Source organism: Lynx rufus, unplaced genomic scaffold (genome assembly GCF_022079265.1).
Source record: "Lynx rufus isolate CCGP_SWC_20201006 ecotype Redwood Valley unplaced genomic scaffold, mLynRuf1.p SCAF_15, whole genome shotgun sequence".
Classification (NCBI taxonomy): Eukaryota; Metazoa; Chordata; class Mammalia; order Carnivora; family Felidae; genus Lynx; species Lynx rufus.
This window is the reverse complement of record NW_025814829.1, coordinates 21,495,816-21,517,158: the sequence shown is the minus strand read 5'-3', so window position 1 is coordinate 21,517,158 and position 21,343 is coordinate 21,495,816. Positions and strand designations below refer to the sequence as shown.

Here is a 21,343-nt window from a genome sequence, read left to right as displayed (position 1 = left end):
GTCTGTTCCTGTGTGTTAGCATCACACTTCCTGTATCAGATTATCATTGTTGGGGCGCCTGGCTGGCTAAGTCCTTAGGGGAGGGAGTGTGACTCTTGATCTCAGGGTCATGAGTTCAAGCCCCCGTGTTAGGTGTAGAGCTTACTGAAAAAACAACAACATATCACAACGTTATTATCACACTTTGTTGTTGCCTGTTTGGTCTCTCAGAGTTTAAATTACATGTGGGTAGATACCGTGTTTTGCTTACCGTTCTTTTTCTAGCACGGTGTCCAGCACATGTTTAGATCTATAAATGAATGGAAGAATTAGTTCATTACTAGTTTGGTGAGATTTACAATGACAGATTTCTCCAACTAGTAAGTGGCTTTGAGGTTCGTCGGGAATAAGCTTCTGAATAGAACTCTAACAAATCAGTAATTTTTGCCACCTAAGAGTTTTCCTTGAGGGCCACTTCCTGAAACTTGGAGTATTCTGAAACTGAAAATGAGACTAATAATACTTTGATCATTTTAATTACCTGCCTAAATGATACTACTCTGTTAGGACTCTGTCCTGATCCAAGAACAGAAAGATCGTAAGTTGTTAAGAGATAAACTCCAAATACAGTGACTTGTTTTTTCCCCCATGAAAACAGAGAAAGTTACTAAAGTTGGTGAGATTCACGTGAAGACATTAGAAGAAATTCTTCTTGAAAAAGCTAGTCAGAAACGTGGAGAATTACAACCTAAACTCAAGACAGACGGACCTTCAAAAGTCGATGATTCTACTTTAGGAACAAGAAGCCCCTCCACTATCCGAATCAAAACCTTCTCTGAGGTCTTGGCAGAAAAGAAACATCGGCAGCAGGAAGCAGAGAGACAAAAAAACAAAAAGGATGTAACTTGTATCAAGCTGAAGGCCGACAGCGAAATTAAAAAAACGGTGGTTTTGCCACCTCTAGTCATCAGCAAAGTAACGTCGGAGGAGCCCGCAGGGAGAACCAAGTCTATGCAGGAAGTGCACATCAAGACGCTGGAGGAGATTAAACAGGAGAAGGCGCTGCGCGGGCAGCAGAGCTCAGAGAGCAGCATCGGTTCCCAGCAGCAACCCGAGGCCACCCCCGGGGCAAGGCGGCTTCTCCGAATCACAAAAAAACCAGGTAAGGACACAGTTCGGTCTGTGGTGCCATTTCCCCATTTCCCCAAGTCGTGTGTCAGAGGGCGGTGGTGCGCTCTGTGTTCGTAGGAGTTCTGCCAGAACTGTACTCGGATAACTTTGAAGACCACTGGATCCGATGAAGTTAAGCTGTTTCTTTACAGGAGCGCTCTGTAGACCTTTGATATTTTAACAGGCATTTCTAAGCTTTATGAGGACGATGGGCTTTATCTACAATTTTAGTTGTCCTATCTTATCTTTATTTTTATGAAGAAAGTTTTGCTTTAATCTGTTACTGAAGTTGCAGCCTAAGTGAGAGAATTGATGATGTGTTTAATGTGAATATAGGTACAAAAGAAGAGAAGAAACTTCAAGAAGGAAGTGAAGTGGTTTCTCAGAGCACTGTTACTAGAACAGAGGCTAAAGAGGTGAGTTTATTTTAGATCATTGTATAGTTTTGTTCATGGCAAGCAAAGGCCAAATGAATGGTAAAATGTGCCTTTTAGTTTTAGCATAATAAATTTCTATGTAACATTTCACTGATAAGTTAGGGAAACAAGCTTTCACTGTGCTTATAATTTTCTGTGAGAGTTTTCTGTACTTCTGTGTATCTCCGTGTTCTCTACTCCTTTAAAGTTGTTTTTAATTGGCCGCTTAATATTTTTTTAATGTTTATTTTGAGAGAGAGAGTGTGGGAGAGCTCACACAAGCGGGGGAGGTGGGGCGGGTAGAGGATCTGACACTGGCTCCATGCTGACAGCAGAGAGCCTAATGAGGGGCTCTCACTCATGAACTGCTAGATCACGACCTGAGCCAAAGTCGGATGCTTGACCAACCGAGCCACAGGCACCCCCATTTAATATTTAAAAAAATTTTTTTTCAATGTTTATTTTTGAGAGAGAGAGAGTGTGATCCGGGGAGGGGCAGAGAGAGAGAGAGAGAGAAACAGAATCTGAAGCAGGCTCCAGGCTCTGAGCTCTCAGCACAGAGCCCGGTGCAGGGCTCAAACCCACAAACCATGAGATCATGACCTGAACCGAAGTCGGGCGCCTAACTGACTGAGCCACCCATTTAATATTTTTTAAATTAAGCATAATGTCACCCATTGTACAAAACTTGGGAACTTTTATTTTTTTAATAAAGAATAATGCTTATAATTCCACAACTCAGATGTAGTAACCATTAGGTTTCTTCATGGATTTCTTGCAAGCCTTTTGTTTATATACACGTGTATATGTGAATTTGTTCAGTGTTTAACTCATGTTTAGAAAATGGTTGAGGGGCTCCTGGGTGGCTCAGTTGGTTAAGCATCTGACTCTTGATTTTGGCTCAGGTCACATGATCTCACAGTTTATGGGTTTGAGCCCCGCATTAGACTGACAGCACAGAACTTGCTTGGAATTCTCTGTCTCTCTCTCTGTCTCTGTCTCTCTCTCTCTGTCTCTCTTGCCCCTCCCCCACTCTCTCTGTTTCTCAAAAGTAAACATTAAAAAAATAAAGTAATTGAGAACTCTACAGTGTATCATTTTGCAGCCTGCTTTAATTATGCTGTATTCATAATTCTTCAAGACATTAGTTGGCCACGTAATGTTCTATTATGTCAATATAGTCTGTTTCTGGACATGTAGATGTAGTTTTATACAGTTAAGAGGATGAATATCATTGAACATAAATCTTTGTGCCAGTGTCTGATTAGGAGGCGTTTGTAGTTGACTTAGGGTCAAGATCATCTATCCTATAACATTGGGGTTTTTGTTGTTCCACACATTTTTTTTTTTTAATGTTTATTTTGAGAAAGAGCATGCAGACACATGCACGGGGGAGGGACAGAGAGAGGGGGAGAGAGAGAATCCCAATCAGGTTCCGTGCTGTCAGCACAGAGTCCAATGCAGGGCCTAGTCCCACCAATCAGGAAATCATGACCTGAGTGGAAATCAAGAGTCAGTCGCTTAACTGACTGAGCCACCCAGGTGCCCCTTGTTCCATGTATCTTGAACGTTCATCTTCAGCTTGTCATTTTCCGTTTAATATCAGCTCTTGTGTTCTAGATCACATCAAACTCTGCTAGACTTAGAGGTCAGCCTAGTAACTTATAAATAAGATTTTCTTAATTGAAATAAAATTGACATAGTATTATATTAGTTTCAGCTTTAGTTTTTTTCTTTGAAACAAGTTTTTTGTTTTGTTTTTTTTAAAGATTTAAATTTTGGGGTGCCTGGGTGGCTCAGTTGGATCTGGCTCTTGGGCATGAGTTCAAGCCCCACGTTGGGCTCTGTGCTGGGTGTGAAGCCTACTTTTAGATAGATAGATAGATAGATAGATAAAGATTTTATTTTTAAGTAACCTGTATACCCAATGTGGGGCTCAAACTCACAGCCCTGAGATCAAGAGTTGCATGTTCTACTAGCTGAGCCAGCCAGGTGCCCTAAGTTTTTTGTTTTTTGTTTTTTGTTTTTGTTTTTGAGATCTAAAGAAAGCCTGGTAGCTTACAAATAATAATTATCATACAGATTGTTGGGGGTACTAAGTTTTCAAATCTGTCATTTAAATTTATCCACAGGCTTCAGAAGAGACCACGGGAGTTGGCATCCCTAAAATTCAAGCCAAGAGATGTGAGACCATGAGAGAGAAGCACATGCAGAAACAATTGGAGAGGGGAACGACGCAGAAGGAAAAATCAGTTTTGACACCCCTTCGGGGAGATGTAGACTCCTGCAACACTCAGATAGCAGAGAAGGCCCTGCTCGCGGCTGCGCCAGGCATCACACGGCACCTGACAAAGCGGCTGCCCACAAAGTCGTCCCAAAAAGCAGAGGTAGAAACCTCAGGAATTGGGGACTCAATATTGAATGTGAAATGTGCAGCACAGACCTTGGAAAAAAGGGGTAAAGGTGAGTGGTTTTGCTAAAGTGTGTTGCTTTAGGATTTCACAGTTGCCGAGTTTCTAGTAACTCCTGGCAACAGTTGAGTCAGATTCCGGTTGTGTTGTATGCTGGTCACGCAGGTGGAGAGTAGGATTTTTGATAATTCTATTTAAAATAAAGACAAAACTAGAGGAGTTCCTTTCTCAGAATTTAAAGTTGCTGTTAGAGGTGCCTGACTCAGGTTGAGCGGTCGACTTCGACTCAGGCCGTGATCTCACGGGCTGTGGGTTCGAGCCCCACATTGGGCTCCATGCTGACAGCGCAGAGTCTGCTTGAGATTCTCTCTCTCTCAAAATCAGTTAATAAACTGGAAAAAAAAAAAAAGGAGAGAAAGAGCTTTGTCTAAAGCTCGCTTCGGCAGCACGTAACTAAAATTGGGACGCTGCAGAGAAGACTAGCATGGCCCCCAGGCAAGGATGGCATGCAGATTCGTGAAGGATTGCATATTTTTAAACAAGTCATGGGACGTAACGTACCATAGTTAACTACTACTGTGTTGCAGGGGCACCTGGGTGGCTCAGGTGGCTAAGCGTCCAACTTCAGCTCAGGTCATGATCTCACGATTCATGGGTTCGAGCCCCGCAAAGGGCTCTCTGCTGACAGCCTGGAGCCCGCTTCAGGTTCTGTGTCTCCATCTCTCTCCGCCCCTCCCCCACTTTTACTCTCTCTCTTAAAAAATGAATAAACGTTAGAAAACAAAAAAAAACAAACAAACCGCGTTGCATATTTGAAAGTTGCTAGGAGAGTAGATCCTAAAAGTTCTCACACACAAAAAATTGTAACTGTGTATGTACTAAGTAGACTTACGGCCGTCATCCGATCACAGTATATTGAATCATTATGTTGTATGCCTTAAGCTAATATAATGTTAATATGTCAGTTACATCTCCGTGGGGGAAAAAGCTTTCTGTGGTGTATCTTTCCTCTGGTTTTGAAGAAGGAAAACACCAGGGAGTGGAAGAACAGCAAATTCAAGAGCCACTGGAAGGGATTATTTGAGTATACATCTACATTATGCCCACATGTATAGTGCAGATCGTTCATGGATTGTTTTCATTTTGGGGTGTGTGTGTTATTTCCAGTATTATGAAGGAAGGTCGATATTCTAAATTATTCTCCATGTGAAAGAGGAATTATTCTAGCTCTTAATCAGATATTTTCTGTCCCTTGTAGCTAAACCCAAAGTCAACGTGAAGCCATCTGTCGTTAAAGTGGTCTCATCCCCCAAGTTGGCCCCCAAGCGCAAGGCGGCGGAGGTGCACCCTGCTGTCATTGCAGCTGTGAAGCCACTCGGCTCCAGCAGCGTCCTACAGGAAAGCCCCACCAGGAAAGCAGCTGTGGTAAGCGTAGATCCAACTAGATGCTGCTGTGAGCGGTGTGGGAGGAAAGCCGGGAGAGGAGCTCTGCCAGCTCCCTGCCTCTGTGCCGCTTCTGCCGTTGCCTCCGCATCTTGGTAGTTTAGGTTGTTACCGTAGTCTCCATCTACAAGCACACCTTTGTGGGGTGGCAGAATGGGATTTTTTTTTAAAGCGAATTCTTGGGCAGCAAGATATTTTGCCTGTTTCGGCACTCAGTCTTGGGACTGTTTATTCTTGGATTTCCAGAATAATAACCAAGATTCTGAGAAAGTGGCAAAAGAACATGAGTATGTTCAAATAAAAAAAAGCCTGCCTCCCACTGAATCGCCTTACTTTTCCTTTTGTAGGCTGTCGTCCCACTCCTCTCTGAGGACAAGTCAGTCGCTCTGCCTGAGACAGAAAAACCCAGAGACAGGTAATACTTGCGATTCTTCCTAAGCAGACTTTAGGCCACTCTTCTTATTTATGCTCTGGAGAATAACACTGCTTAATAAACATTTGAACATTGCCGATTTGGCCACGTCTAAGTAAATGTAAGCTTCCAGTTAATCGCAAGAAAACATGATACTCGGGGTTGCTGTTCTCCTTTGGTGCCATTGTTTATATATTGACTGTATTATTATTATTTTTTTTATGTTTTAAATATCTGTTTGAATTCCGCTTCTTTAAAGGATGAAAATGCTTTGTCCTAAATCGGTAAAACAGTTCTGTGTTACGTGTTTTATCAGAAACAGCTCTTTGCTAACTCTTTGTGTTCCTGAGACATTCAGTGGGTGGGACCATTGAATGGTGGGACCATTCAGCCAACCACTGACAAGGCAGTTTTCTAATAATCTTTTGGGTTTTTTTCTTACAGTCTTGCGCTGCCTCCGGTCCAGTCCTCTTCCGATCCCTCCCCACCGGAAGTATCTGGCCCTTCTTCATCCCAGGTGGCTACGAAAACTCGCCGACTCAGCTCTGCCTCAACAGGAAAGCCCCCGCTTTCAGTGGAGGATGATTTTGAGAAACTAATATGGGAGATTTCAGGAGGCAAATTAGAAGCTGAGATCGACTTGGATCCTGGGAAAGATGAAGATGACCTTCTGCTTGAGCTGTCAGAGATGATTGATAGCTGAAGGCGGTAGAACACTTAAAAAAAACCACAAAAAACAAAAAACTGGACTTAGTTTCATCTATTATAACATTTACCCAAGATGATCATTTCTTTAGTCTAGAATTTGCCCCGTATCAGAAGTATACCTCCGAATTACCTGTTCTGGATTCCTTGGGGTCAGATTTTTAAAGTCCCTTGATAACCATTGTCCATTCGATGCCATTGTCTAGCATCTATAAGAAAAATGTCTTGTCTTACACCTCTCCACAAAAAAACTGAGAGGGAGATCCAAGTCGAAGGGTGCGAGAGAACTTAGTGACTCCTTGAGGTGTTTGTCAGTTTGGGCTTTTTTCCCCTTTGCTGTGTATTTCTTTTATGTCTCGTCTTAATGTACTTAATGTTACCTGAGTTTGAAAAGGATGAAGACAGCTGCTGCCATTAAGGACCAAATTTCACACTACCACTAAACAAAAAATCCACTCAGTCTGTGTTAAATTGTATGTCTTTTTAAAGGTATTTGGAGATCCAACTAAGCTTTAGAGAGGGCTGAGCAGCTCAGAAAGCTTGTAATCTGGACATAACTTTTTCAACCTGATTTTCATGCTTCTGCTGCTCTGTAAGCCTCTAAAAAGCAATAGCTAATTTATTATTACTGTAATTTTTTAAGGCTTTAAAGTGCCTCAGGGGTCCTCTGAAACTAATTTTCTATTTCTGGGATTCCCTGGATTCTTAACAAGAGATGGTGACAGAATGATTAGAGGAATTCTTTTTTTAGCATGAAAGTTGTCCCTTCTCTTCTTCAGTACTTGCCTCCTACTGGCATTGAATTATCACAGGGATAAAAATTGGTTAATTTTTTATTTCTAACTCTCCCAGCAAACTCGTCTCGCCCAGTATTTATTTGGTACTCGTTAACCGCCAGGGGGAAAAAAATGGAACTCCTCCAAGCTGCCAATATTTATCTACGAACTGTAGCAGTACGCCGAACTGTACTGTAGCAGGGATTATTGAGATGCTCTGGGGGTGTATTGTATACCTTCCAGTTCTCTTCATTTCGGAATTGAATTTTCTTTTCTTGATGTCGGTCTCCTTCGTATCACCTCAAGGTTTAGACGTGTGAAGGAACAAGCATGATGGGGAGAAGAGTCTTAAAAGGAGACATGTTGTACATAATCGGAAGGAAGAGGAAAGGAGGACTTGTCCATTTTGATACTTTGCTGTGGGTGGCCAGTTTGTTTCTCATAGGGAAATCTGACCCACCTGTCGTGTTGGCTCCTAAGGAACTGCTGTTGTAAGCGGCTCATCGAGAGTTGAACTTCATGTAGCCTTGTTGGGAATATGGAAAAGGAAGAAAGCCACAGGACTGCCCATTCAGTCTTGGGAAGATCTGGATGATTCTGCACAAGCAAAAATGACTTGAAACTTATGTATAGACACCTCTCTACCAATCCTTCTTCAGCTGACTGAATGTTGTATAATAGCCCTTCTCCAAAGCAGGGGTGGAATGTTCTGGTTTCACCACAGATTTTCTACTCATTTCATTTTTGGAATCAGCTTAAAGATTCCAGGTCCCTTTTGTATATAACCTTTATTCTTTTGCTTTTTTAAAAATAATTTTGTTTCATATTTAAAGTCCTTGTATTAGTCAATGATTCATGTTCAGCATTATTTGAACCATTTGCCATTACAAGAAAGAGAAATACTTATTTGTGTTTTAAATAAAGCCGGTGTAGGAAAGTCTGGACCTTGTGAGTCAAGCGGTCATACGTCACTTCAGCCTAGGGTCTGTCTCGATAGGGGCCCCAGTCAGAACGTCGTTGGCCTCTTGTTTAAATGCTCCAATTTCACAGATGACTGTGTCGCTTTAGAAAACTCTCACAAGGATGTATTGCCAAACTTACCCACAAGTATGCTCAGTTTTAGCTGCATAGGGTTTCCCAACATTAATTGAATTGAGTTCCATTATCATTGTAACTCAAATAATGCCGTTTGTTTTTTTTTTAAAGAGAGGGTTTAGAAATGATCTTAAATGGGTTCCATTAAGAATTTTCGAGCATGAGAAAAAAATTTTTTTCAAGCATGAGGTCCTAAAAATTTCAGACAAGTTTTTTCATATAATATGCCAATTTTTTGGTCAAGGGAATACACATAAGTTTGTTACCAGAGAACATAGATTTTTTCTAATAGTCCAAAAGTAGTTCCAACAAGTCCAATCAACTTTTCACAAATAGCAAACAGATTGTGTGTTGAGGTTCGAGGGATGATGGTTTGCAGTTTTAACAGAAGAGGGCCCAAATGTTGCAGAGTTTGGCCACAGCCAGAAATTTCAAGATGGGCCCCACCCATCTGACTTCATTTAACCTTAATTACCCCGTTAAGGGCCTGTCTCCAACTACGGTCACATTCTGAGCTGCCGTTGGGGAGTGGGTAGAGCTTCAACATAGGAGTTTCAGGGGGCACACTTCAGCCCATGACAAAAGGCATAAAATAAGTGGCCAGATGAATGAAAAAGCTCTTGAGCGGTATCAGGGGCTGCTGACCTTTGCTAGACTGCCCCTGACTTTGCAACCCCACTCTTAGGAATGCTCATTCGTCCTAGTCATTCAGCAAGCTGTGAGGCTTCTGGTGGAGACGCAGGGAAGTTGAGCTGAGAGGAAGGATGCTGTTGACTATTGAGGCCTGGAGCTGACTCTTCGCTCAGGGTGTGTTTCTCTGGACCAGTGTTTCTCAAGCCCACTTTGCAGACACTTGGGGAGCGTTGTGAAAATCTCAGCGTTTTCCAACACTACGATTAGCTGTAATTGAAAACATTAGTTGTAATTTAAAAAGGGAAACAGGTTTCATAGTACTTTCCACTATTTAATGAATTGATGGAGTTGGTGATACAGTTGACCCTTGAACAACACTGGTTTGAACTGCACAGGCCCACTTATATGTGCATTTTTTTTTTTTTTTTTGAGTTGACAGCAAAAGCTATGTGGCATTTATTTACAGATGTCCACCCCGGTCTTCAAGGGACCCATGAGAAGGCCACTGATGCAGAGATTGAACCTGCTGCCCTTCCTGGGGAGGCCTCCTGGGCCCTCCGTGGCCTCGGGGAGCCCCAGGACTGGGCAGGGTGGCTGGTCGCCCTGTGTCGCTACAAGGTAGGTTGAGCAGGGGGCCGCTAGCAGGCAGGAGACTGGGCTGAGGCAGAGGCCCAAAGGGCAAGGATGTTACTGCATAGAGAGCCCTGGCCACAGAGTCCTCTGTGCACTGGGCTCGGGGAGGCAGCTGCTGGTGGCCACGGGCCCGTGGTACACCTCCAGGCGGTTGGGGCAGATGTATTGTGCACTCAGGCCCATGTGGCCACCCACAGCCCCCCCCCCCCCACAACCACCACCACGGGTGGCTACCCCTGCTAAACCAAGGCCACCAGGCTGCAGAATATCACTATACCGGGGCCAGCCTGCCACCACCCTATCCCCTTCTAGCCTAGCCAGCCTATACTCTGGGTTTTTTCAGTGAATGTATGCATAGTACTGTAAGTGTATTTTCTCTTTCTGGTGACTTTCTTCTTTTTTTCTTTCTTACAACTTGCTTAACATCTCCTTTTCTCCAGCTTATTTTAAGAATTCAGTATAGGGGCGCCTGGGTGGCTCAGTCGGTTGAGCGTCTGACTTGGGCTCAGGTCGTGATCTCACAGCTCTGTGAGTTCGAGCCCCGCATCGGGCTCTGTGCTGATGGCTCGGAGCCTGGAGCCTGCTTCGGATTCTGTGTCTCCCTCTCTCTCTGCCCCTAACCCACTCACATTCTGTCTCTGTCTCTCTCAAAAATAAATAAACATTACAAAAAAAATTTTTTTTAAATAAATTAAAAAAAAATTCAGTATATAATCCATAAAACAGAGAAAATATGTGTTAATAGACTGTTCACGTTATCAGCAAAGCTTCCCGTCGACAGCAGGCTATTAGTAGTTAAGCTTCAGGGGAGTAAAAAGTTATACACAGAGTTTTCACTGCACGGTGGGGCTGAGGTGTTGGCACCTCTAACTCTGACATTGTTCAAGGATCAACTGTATATTCATTTACAATTACCAAAATTGAAAACATATTAAGGGTATACAATAAAAAATTCTCCTTCCTACTCCTGCCCCAGCTACCCAGTTCTCCTCCAAAACCAACGTTATCTTCCTACTCCTGCCCCAGCTACCCAGTTCTCCTCCAAAACCAACGTTATCATTTGGTATTCTTCCAGAGAGATCTTAGGTGTATATATATATATATATATATATATATATATATATATATATATATATATATTTGCATATATATGCAAATATATGTGCAAATTCATTTACATACAGTATCGTTTAAATCCATGATCTGCACCTTGCTTATTATATTTTTTCCTATGAAGTTTTAAATTATGAATTACAAATTCGTGACAAATCCTGTTTCATCTACGCCCATACCCACTATCCACCCCTTATTCTGGGCCCCAGGGCTGAGACTAAGATGAGGCAGGTAAGGTGCCTGGGCGCAATTTAAGGAGGTGCTCGCTCCCAGGGTTATATTTGCATGTGTGAGTGTGAATCCTTAAATGTTTCTCCTTAGGGGCACCTGGCTCCCTCGGTTGGTAGAGCATGTGACTCTTGATCTTGGGGTTGTTTGAGCCCCACATTGAGGGCAGTGTTTACAAAATAATAATAATAATAATTGATTACTTTTGCTCCTTAGGCTTACCCCATCTGAGATTCAGCTCTGCTCACTCCATGGGATTATCATTTTTCTTTAATGTTTATTTTTGAGAGGGAGTGAGAGAGTGAGTGCAGAAGGGGCAGAGAGGGAGCGAGAGAATCCCAAGCAGGCTCTGTCCTGTCAACCCAGAGCCGGACGCAGGGCTCAAACCCACAAACCGCAAGATCATGACCTGAGCCGAAACCAAGAGTCAGACGCCGAACCAACTGAGCCACCCAGGAGCCCCCATGCAATTATTTTGAAATAAATCTCAGATATACCATAGCCTGATTTTTCTCTTTACTGTATATGGGGTACCATTTCATATCAGGACACAAGGAGCTTCTTTGATCTTAATTACAGTTGCATAGTATCATACTATACGAATATGCAGTGATTGAGATACTCCCTGTTGATAGACATGATGCTGCTGTGATTACATTATATCACACATGTAAGTTTATCTATAGGATTAAATACCTAATAGTGCAGCTTAATGATTGCCATTACCACCACTCTTTGATCTTTGTCTATGCTTCTCAGGGGAAATTAGTGTGCATATCTCATAATGAGTGAAGTTGGGCATCTTTTCATATGTGGGAAGATCATCTGTATTTCCTTTACTATAAACTAATTGTTCACTTCTGCCAATTTGTATTTCGGATCTTTGGGTCAGATTGGGGCTGCAAATTCTTTAGCCTTTAACAGAAGTGGGTTCTATTTTTCCAGCCCTTGAACCTGACTGGGGGTGTGGACCATAAACTTGTTCCGGGTCTGGCCTTTAAAAGATACTGTTGGCTTCAGCCTTGGTTTTTTTAGAGGCCTGAATCCTCATGTGAGAAAGCCTCCTACTCTGCTAGGGGTGCCTGGGTGGCTTAGTTGGTTAGGCATCTGAATTGATTTTGGCTTAGTTCGTGATCTCACAGTTTTTGAGACTGTGAGCCCTTGTCAGGCTCTGCACTGAGCATGAAGCCTGCTTGGGGTTCTCTCTCTCTCCCTCTGTCGCTCCCCCACTCATGCTTTCTCTCTCTCCCTCTCTCAAAATCAATAAATAAACTTTATTTAAATTTTTTTAATGTTTATTTATTTTTGAGACCGAGAGAGATAGAGCATGAGCAGGGAAGGGGCAGAGAGAGAGGGAGACACAGAATCTGAAGCAGGCTCCAGGCTCTGAGCTGTCAGCACAGAGCCCGACGTGGGGCTCGAACTCACGGACTGTGAGATCATGACCTGAGCCAAAGTCAGACGCTTAACCGACTGAGCCACCCAGATGCCCCAAATAAACTTTATTTAAAAAAAGAAAAGGAAAGAAAAGCAAAGCAAAGAAAGCATCTAGTCTGCTAGAGAGACCATGTATGAGGCCCCGAGGCTACACAGACATGGAGGGGCACCCAAGTGAGGCCAGCTTTCCAAATACACACGCCAAGCCCTTGAATATGTCTGTCTTCTGAAGCAAAAAAGTTGCCCAGCTGAGCAATGCCCAAATTCTTAACTCACAAAATCACGAAATGTAACAATACTTGTTGTTTTAAGGTACTATTTGTGGGGCGCCTGGGTGGCGCAGTCGGTTAAGCGTCCGACTTCAGCCAGGTCACGATCTCGCGGTCCGTGAGTTCGAGCCCCGCGTCAGGCTCTGGGCTGATGGCTCAGAGCCTGGAGCCTGTTTCTGATTCTGTGTCTCCCTCTCTCTCTGCCCCTCCCCCGTTCATGCTCTGTCTCTCTCTGTCCCAAAAATAAATAAACGTTGAAAAAAAAAAAAATTTAAGGTACTATTTGAAATCTTTCACAGCAATAGAGAACCAGAAGAGCATTTTTAAAAAGTTCTTTATATACTAATAAAACTAGCCATTAGTTTGATGTGGTGCAAACATACTTTTCCCAGATCTTTTGACTTTGCCTTATTATGGTGGCTTTTTAGTCACCCAAAACTTTATGTAATTTTTATGTAATTGAATCTATCACTTTTTCTTCTAAAACCCTGCTAGAGCATACAAGCAAGGAAAAGGCAATTGTTAAGTACAAGAAAGAGGAAATATCTATGATTACACCAGATAAGCTAGCAAGAAGGAACTAAAAAGTTTACTGGAAAATTCTCAAAAACTCAAAAGGAAAATTTAAACGAATAGCCATCAGGTACTTAGTTTTAAAAAACTGATGCTAAGTTGTTCTCAAGTTTATTGTAAAAGGATTCTTTTAATCAGATAAGCTAATTCTAAAGTTTATAAGAAACAAACAAGAATAGCTAACAAAGTTCTACTGACTTTTAGTCCTAGCAAATAAACATCATACAATACTTGCAACAGTGACACTGGCCCATAAATAGACACAAAGATCAATTGAGCAAAATATAAACTACACACACACACACACACACACACACTTGGTATATTATAAACGTGGCATTTTATTTATTTCTAATGCTTATTTATTTTGAGAGGTTGACAGAGTGCAAGTGGGGGAGAGGGGCAGAGGGTGAAAAAGAATCCCAAGTGCAGAGCCTGACTTGGGCTTTGATCACAGGCCCCTGGTGGGATCATGACCTGAGCAGAAATCAAGAGTCCGACGCTCAACCAACTGAGCCACCAAGGTGCCCCTAAATGTGGCATTTTAAATTAAATGGGGAATAATGGGTTATTTTTTTGTAATAGTAATGGAAAACTGGGTAGCCATCTAGATATTATAAAGCTGTATCAGTTTCAGGATATACTGGGATACATTCTAGATGGTTCAAAAATTTAAATGTAAAAAAGCAAAATCACTTTTACTTTTTTTTTAATGTTTATTTTTGTGAGAGAGAGAGAGCGAGAGAGACAGTGAGGAAGCGCAAGCAGGGGAGGGGCAGAGGCTCCAAAGCTGGCTCCCCACTGACAGCAGTGACCCTGATGTGACCTGAGCTGAAGTGGGACTCTCAACAAACTGAGCCACCAGGCGCCCAAGCAAACTTTTTTTTTTTTTTAAATCGCTTCTCACGAACTATGTGATCAGATAATAGGTTATAGGGATCGATCTCCAAAAGCCTAGGCATCATGACGTCAGAGCCGGAAAGTTGCAAAAGTAGTTAAGCATCTTTGTTTTCTGAGATGAGACAGGTATGATAGTCTATTCCACCCATGCTATCTTTGAATTCAACAAATCTCCTGTTTACTCTGTGGACGATCTAACCCTCTACTGGGATTGGGTGGGACACCTTTTTTTTTAAACAAATAATTACCTTGTGCGTTTTCCAGCTCTTTATAGTGTAAAGCTCATTTTCACATCCTTTAATCACAACATTTTATAAGGACAAGCATCGATATTCTACTCAGCAGATCTCAGGCAAGTTATGATTCTTCCACTTGCCTAAGGGGTGTCCCCTTAGAGGAGTCCCCCAACTCTGAGCTTCAGTTTCTTCATCTGTGAAATGGGTATCCCGATCAAATAACATTTCTGCCAGGCCACAAGCCCCCGACAAAACCTTACAAATTCCAGCTCCTCTCCTTCCAGCTCTGTCCCCTGGGCGACAGTGTGTTTCAACACGGAGGCCTTGCTGAGCACACACACAAGGCACCGCTTCACTGCATCTTCAACCCGGCGAGGAAGGACATTTTCATCTCCATCCTGGTGATGCCACCGCCGAGACAGGGCAAGGCTGAGGAACTTACCCTTATTTGGGCCTAGTCCTCAGGTTTCAGGGCTTCCCCGCCAGCCGGGCCCTGCGGCCACCTTGCAGTAACCCCTTACTTACAGTGTTCAGAAAACAAAGGGGACGAGAGTGGGATCAGAGCCAACCACAGGGCCTGATTTTTGCATTCTGATCATCTGTGGCTGCTAGTGGCAGGTGTGTGGGGTGGGGGGTGGAAGGGGGTCTCCGGGTTTCAGATCATCTGTGGCTGCTAGTGTCAGGCGGGGCGGGGCCTGGCTAGTGTCAGGGGGGTGGTCCTCCGAGTTGGGCTTCTTGCCGCCCTACCCTCTCCATCACGATGCGGCCCCTCATGCCTAAATTTCAAGGAAATAGGCCTCAGAAAAAGCCCTAGACCCTAGAGGTACGCAGGGTAACCACTCGGCTCCTATAGCCCACATAGAAAATGGAGCCGCTCCGGCGCCAGGCGCCAGCGTCTGCACCGCTTTCCGCCGCGGCCGCCGTACAGGCGAGGCCGCTCGGCGCCTCCTCCCGGCTCCCTCCAGGAGGCGCTGTAGGACCGACTCACGGTCCAAGGTGCGGCCGCCTCCGGAGGGCCTCCCCGCAGGGGCTATGGAGCACCGAGAAAAGCAACCTCCACGGCTAGAGGGGCATTTCCCAGGAGCCGCCCCGGTCGCCTCGCGCGCGCCACACACTTCCGCTTCCGCCTCTTTTGCCGGAAGTTTCTCTCAGAGCTAGCGTGCGGTCTTTGTCAGCTTCCACCATGGCGTACCGCGGCCAGGGCCAAAAAGTGCAGAAGGTGATGGTGCAGCCCATCGTATCCTACGTAGGATGTCAGGACTGGGAGGTTCGGGCCAGAAAACGGGGGGCGAAAGAGCAGACCGAGAGCAGGCCTGAGGGAGCGGAGTGCGGACCCACATCCCATGAGCACCCGGGGCGACCGAGGCCGGGAGAAAGCGCGGGGTAGTTGAAGACCCGGTGAGAGGTGGGCTTGGGCAGCCCCCTGCAGTGGGCAGTGCAGGAGTGGCGCGGATGAGCGAAGGAAGACGGCTTTAGTTAGGTACTGAGTGGAGGTGGGAGTCCTCAGGCTCAGGGAGGAGGAAGATGTCGGCGCCAAGAAGCCCCTGGAGAGCAAAGGAGTGGGAGGGATTCCTTCGGAGCGTTCGGGAGTCCCTAAAGAGTGCCTGGCTGGGCTCCGGCCGTTGCCTGGACACCAGACCTCGTGTTCAGAAAACAAAGGCGAGATGGGGGTGGGATTGACCCGTTTCGGGGAGCACGGTCTACCCTCTGCCTGTATTTTTTTTTTATCCTTAACGCCTGGTGCAGAACCTCATCTTCAGATACTTGCAAAATGTACGTAAGTTGTTTGTGCTTTGTTGTTCTGTCATTTTTTTTTTTTAAGTAAAAGGTGAATTTATTTGGCTTGTTTGCATCATCCTGCCTAATCAACGTGTTCTAGAGTTAAAAATAGATGAAACGGGCGCCTGGCTGGCTCGGTCGGTCGAATGTGCGACTCTTGATCTTGGAGTGGAGTGTTCCAGCCCCACCGTAGGGCTGGAGTTTCCTTAAGGAAAAAAAAAAGTAGGTGAAACCGGAGATTGGAGGAGTATTTGCGGGGAAGGGGCTCCGGGATGTAATGAAATGCCCACTCCAAGCAGTGAAAGAATAGTGTCATTACTTTTGCAAGACCAAAAGTACTTCAAAAAGCAGTTCTTGGCAGGCATGACTGGTATTTGGGTACTTTTGTTGGTACTCATTATCGGAACGTTCCCGCTTTCCTTTCCTCTGGGGTGAAACATTGAAGGAAAGAAATCCTGTCGACTTTAAGCCACATAATAAGGTGGTGTGTTTAGCACTTTGGAGAAAACTGAGATATAAAAAAGATGCCCGAAAAGGAAGAGACGAGGGATACCTTCAGAGGATATAGTGGCAGCTTTCCTTTAGGGGAATTTTTAGCAATTCACATTGTGAGGTAGTAGGGCCGAGTATTTAAGTTATTTTGGAAAGAAAATGCATTTTCTGTTGCTCTGACAGTTGTAGTATGTGTAACACAGTTGCAGACAGACTAATTTCATCATGATAATTTTTTTTTTGAGTAATCTCCACCCAACGTGGGGCTCAAACCCATGACCCCACGATCAAGAGTCACATGCTTCACCCAACTGAGCCAGCCAGGCACCCCAAGCCATTGTAACTTTTGTTTTTTCTAAGCAGGCTTCATGCCCACCACAGAGCCCAAAGTGGGGCTTAAACTCCTGACCCTGAGATCAAGACCTGAGCTGAGGTCAAAAGCGGGGGTGCTTAACCCAGTAAGCCACCCAGGTGCCCCCAAGCTATTGTAATTTTTAATCACCAGGCTTGAGGGTCCTTCCCCTGGTTGTTAAATGTGAGATGTGGAAACCTGGGAACCTGGAGAAAGCTGTTTTGAAGCTGGATTTTGCTATTGCACATAAGAAAGAAGCCCTGATGATTTGGGAATTGCTGCTTTATGCTATACTGTCAATTAGCACTCAATATGTATCGAGACGAGAAGCTGTAAGAAATACAATTGAGTCCCAGCATCACAGGAAAATTATTAACTTGGTCCCAGTATAGCATTTATTGAGATTATTGCTTGGCAAGTAACTAATCTTGGTTACTAATTCTTACATATGATTTGAGTAGTTCAATTCTCGGCTTTTATTTTTGAAGGTTTTCTTTAGGAGCCAGATTTCTGTATTGTTTGACCAGAGTGATTATGTTTTGCTTGTTTTTTTAACATACCTATTTTTACGATTATTTCAGAGATCTCGGATTCAGGTGTGGCTTTATGAGCAAGTGAACATGCGGATAGAGGGCTGTATCATTGTGAGTAACCAGGATGTTTTCTCTCAGTCGGTGTTCATAGAAAACGATTTTGCAAAAATGCCCAGCCAGGACAGTGTACAAAAAAACAGTGACCCAACCCAAGGAAGGTTCTTCAGGGCCACTGTCCTTGTCTCACTGTTGTACTTAATAGGGCTTGGGTCATTCATAAGAGAGGGACAATTAATCTTTAAAAATTATTTGAACAACAGTGTTAGTATTTGAAGGACGGGACGAAAGAAATGAAATTACAATGGGGTGAAAATCAGTGGTGCATTAGTTCTGTCTTAGGTGATAACCTGAATATACCTGGGTGGGGTTAGTTCAATAGGACTTTCAGGATGACAGAGTACGCTAAATAATGTTTTAAAGAAAGACAAAACAGTGCTCGCTTCAGCAGCACATACGCTAAAATCGTAAAGAAAGATAAAACATGGCTGAAAAGTAGTATGTTAGGACACTTTGATATTCCCTTTAGACATTGTAGATTCCGTCAGTAATCTCCCCTTCTGTGATTACTAGTAGAAAAACAAACGTTCTGGGTAGTGGTTGATAGTGTTTTGTGAGGAACACGGGAGGAGTGGTGCCAGTGCAAGTTCACACACAATTCTGTATGGGACAGGTTGTAAAAGACAGGGACAGTGGCTCTTAGGCCCAGCTAATCAGATCTTAAGTCCAAAAGGCTCTAAAGGTAATTTGGAGCACGGTCTGCCTTTCTTCTGTTATTTAAAAAAAGGCTTAGGAGGGAGATGGTGTTTCAGCTGAAAGATCAGTAGAAAGGTGAATTTCTGAAGTTAGTTGGCATTTCTATATTGAGGTTGGTGTAGTCATCTGAAATGGCGTGCGTGTGATTTTACTTGAAGATGACATTCGGTTGGCTTATCTTTCTAGGGTTTTGATGAGTACATGAACCTCGTATTAGATGATGCAGAAGAGATTCATTCTAAAACAAAGTCAAGAAAACAACTGGGTAAGAATAGCTGGCCTTTTGGACTTATAGAAATATTTATTCGCTTGCAGAATTGAACGAGTTTTAACTCTATTCATGTTTAAATTTAGTGTGCAGTTGAGAATGCACTGTGTGGAGGAGTATATGCTTTTGAAATCCTCCTCAGCCACTTGCTGCTTACCCCACTCCATTTCTGCTTTTGTTTCTCCACTCAGACCCCTCTCATGAAGGTCACCAAAGACTAACGGTGTCAAATCGAGTCGTCAATACTAGTTCTCATTTTATAGAACTCTGAACAGCGTTTGGCGCCGTGGGCCACTCCCACCTTAAAACGCTTTGTTCCTTTGGCTCCGTGATACTGTACTCGGTTTTATTTTTCATTTCTAGTTACTCCTTTTCAGACTTTTGTATATTCATCCTTTCAGACCCCGCCATTAAATGTTTTGGGTTGCTCAAGGCTGGGTTCTAGGCCCTCCTGTCATTTGGTGTTATTTACCCAGGCCCTCTAGACTATACCTTCAGTTGCCATCTCTATATTGACCTCAGATTCACCTCTGTAGCAGTAGGCCTCTCTGAGCCTATTCACCATGTCTACCTGGATGTCTCAAAGGCTCTTCAAAGTGAGCATGTCAGAAATCAAACTTGCTTCCCACTCCCTGTACACTCTTTTAGACCTATTTTAGTGTTCCTGCCTTACTGAATGGCACCAACCCCCATTCAGTTTACTGGTTGATTTCTTTGCAACTGCCTCAGCCCCCTCCACTTTGCTCTGCAGGCTGCAGTTATCTTTGAAAAGCACCAATTTGACCTTGTCATCCCTCTGCGTGAAACCTTCCGTGACTTCCTGTTGCTAGTGGGATAAGAAAATCTTTAATGTATTCTGCAAAGTTCTTCATGATCTTTTCTCTCTCTGCTCGTTTTGTATCACTGCTTCATTTTCTGAGCTTCATCCACACGTGTGCTCTCTCAGCTGTTTGAACCTGCATACTTGTTCCACCATAAATCTTTGTATATGTGGTTTCCTATGTGTTTAGGACTCCAATCAAATGTCAGATATCAGGTTTTCTTTTTGTCTTACTGGGGTGAGGATGGGGGCGGGGGGAGACAGGCTGTGCTGAGTTTATAGTAAAACACTCATTAGTGGGATTGTTCGATTAATGTCTCTCTCACTGGGCCGCGTGCTCCATAAGTCCTCTCTTTTTTGCTCCCTAATAGGCCTAGTGCCTAATTCAGTGCCTGTCATACAATAGAAACAAAAAAATATTTGAATAATGAATGCAGGTCCTGAACCCAGTTAATGAAGGGTCTTTAGGAATCATGACTTCAAGACAAGCAGTCATTTCTTTCAAAATCCTGTTCATTTGAAGTTATTTAGGTACTTTGTTTTTAATCGTTTAATGCCTAGTTCACAGCTCACTAGTACCTTAATCAGTGGTGGCCTTCAGGTGTCTCTTTTTTCCGGACCCTGAGGATTCTCTTGAGCCTGTAGGAGATATGTGGAAGGTAGAATCTGAGAAGTGGTATGGTGTTTTGCTATGCTTCTTTCTGTTTAGGCTATTTTTGTGAAAGTCTGGATTTTCAAATTTAAACATGTCTTGCCAGGAAGGGTAAGCTAGCTTTATTGACATCAGTATATATAAATTATTCGGAGGGTGTTGAATTCCTGTAATAGTATTTATCCTATAGAATAGATTAATATTACCTGTTGTAGAAGTCTGAGAAACTTAAAAATCAATCACAATTGGGGTTGATTAGTATTTCTCAAAATGATTTTACTCAACACTGAAGATATTTATAGCTATTTCTCAGGAAAAAAGTATTCCCTGCTCAAATAAGTTTAGGAAATGGTGGATAAATTTGAAGAATTTTATTTATTGTAGTATAGACTCTTTAATTTATTGAAAACAGGAATGGTATCGGATGCTGTCAAATGTTTTAAACTTGGAACACCACTCGTTCTTCAACTTCTACAAACTCAGAGCAGTGGGATATGTTGGGGTAGACCTAGTCAGTTGACTTAGTCTGTAGAAATCGGAGGTTTCGTGAAATAATATTTCTCTACATTCATTAGTTTATTGTTGGAAAAGCTCATACACTCTAATATGCAGAGCTTTTCAATATGTGGATATTTGAAATTTTTCACATACCTTCTCAAGGAAGAAAGCATTTCAAAATTGCTCAAGTGTGATCTGAAATTCTGAGGCTAAAAGGTGTTGCACACTTGTCTGAGTGGCTATTAATAGCTTTTTTTTTTTTTTTTTTTTTAATTTTCTGTTGCAGGTCGGATCATGCTAAAAGGAGATAATATTACCCTGCTCCAAAGTGTCTCCAACTAGAAATGATCAATGAAGTGAGAAATTCTTGAGAAGGCCATGTAGTTTGTTTTTTTTAGAGGTCCTTTGTTGGGAGTATAGTTCTAAAACATTTGTTCCTATTGTTTTGATTACCTTTATGTTATTACCAGATGACAATAAATGCTGTGGGATTGTTTTTATTTAAACATTTACATTGTTTCTTTCTATCCAGTGTTAGAGACCTTTTACACAGTGGCCCCTAAGTTTTCTGAAGGGCGGCAGTTGCCCCTGGGCATTTGTTTTTTATAGGGCCTGGATCTGTAGATTCTTAAGGCAAAGAGTAGGAATTCTACCTGACAGGTAAGCTTCTGATATTGGGTCATGGAGAAGAGGAGGGTTTGCAGAAA

At 43.2% G+C, this 21,343-nt stretch overlaps 2 protein-coding genes and 1 non-coding gene across 3 annotated transcripts in view; all 3 read left to right on the top strand.

The window, feature by feature from the left end:
• ZC3H11A (zinc finger CCCH-type containing 11A) overlaps positions 1-8,256 on the top strand; it is a 28,442-nt gene extending 20,186 nt beyond the window's left edge. The window contains exons 11-16 of the mRNA XM_047076650.1: positions 638-1,141; positions 1,486-1,565; positions 3,698-4,028; positions 5,235-5,401; positions 5,767-5,834; positions 6,276-8,256. Coding sequence (XP_046932606.1) covers positions 638-1,141; positions 1,486-1,565; positions 3,698-4,028; positions 5,235-5,401; positions 5,767-5,834; positions 6,276-6,534 — 1,409 coding nt within the window. The 3' untranslated portion in view covers positions 6,535-8,256. The remainder of the gene's footprint in view (positions 1-637; positions 1,142-1,485; positions 1,566-3,697; positions 4,029-5,234; positions 5,402-5,766; positions 5,835-6,275) is intronic.
• Positions 4,408-4,512, top strand: LOC124510554 (U6 spliceosomal RNA). Its single transcript, XR_006961750.1, has one exon. It is a non-coding gene; the product is annotated as a U6 spliceosomal RNA (small nuclear RNA).
• A 7,305-nt stretch (positions 8,257-15,561) lies between the features above and the next one.
• On the top strand, positions 15,562-21,142 carry SNRPE (small nuclear ribonucleoprotein polypeptide E). The gene is made up of 5 exons (XM_047076648.1): positions 15,562-15,666; positions 16,176-16,202; positions 17,634-17,696; positions 18,585-18,663; positions 20,923-21,142. The coding sequence occupies exons 1-5, from the start codon at positions 15,613-15,615 to the stop codon at positions 20,976-20,978; spliced, it is 279 nt and encodes a 92-aa protein (XP_046932604.1). The 5' UTR covers positions 15,562-15,612; the 3' UTR covers positions 20,979-21,142.
• The last annotated feature ends 201 nt before the right edge of the window (positions 21,143-21,343 follow it).

Excerpts from the sequence above, each read along its gene's own strand:
- SNRPE (XM_047076648.1), top strand. The coding sequence starts at position 15,613 with ATGGCGTACCGCGGCCAGGGCCAAAAAGTGCAGAAGGTGATGGTGCAG. Across the intron at positions 15,667-16,175 it reads AGGTGATGGTGCAGCCCATC|AACCTCATCTTCAGATACTT; the intron begins GTATCCTACGTA and ends CGCCTGGTGCAG. Across the intron at positions 18,664-20,922 it reads AAAGTCAAGAAAACAACTGG|GTCGGATCATGCTAAAAGGA; the intron begins GTAAGAATAGCT and ends TTTCTGTTGCAG.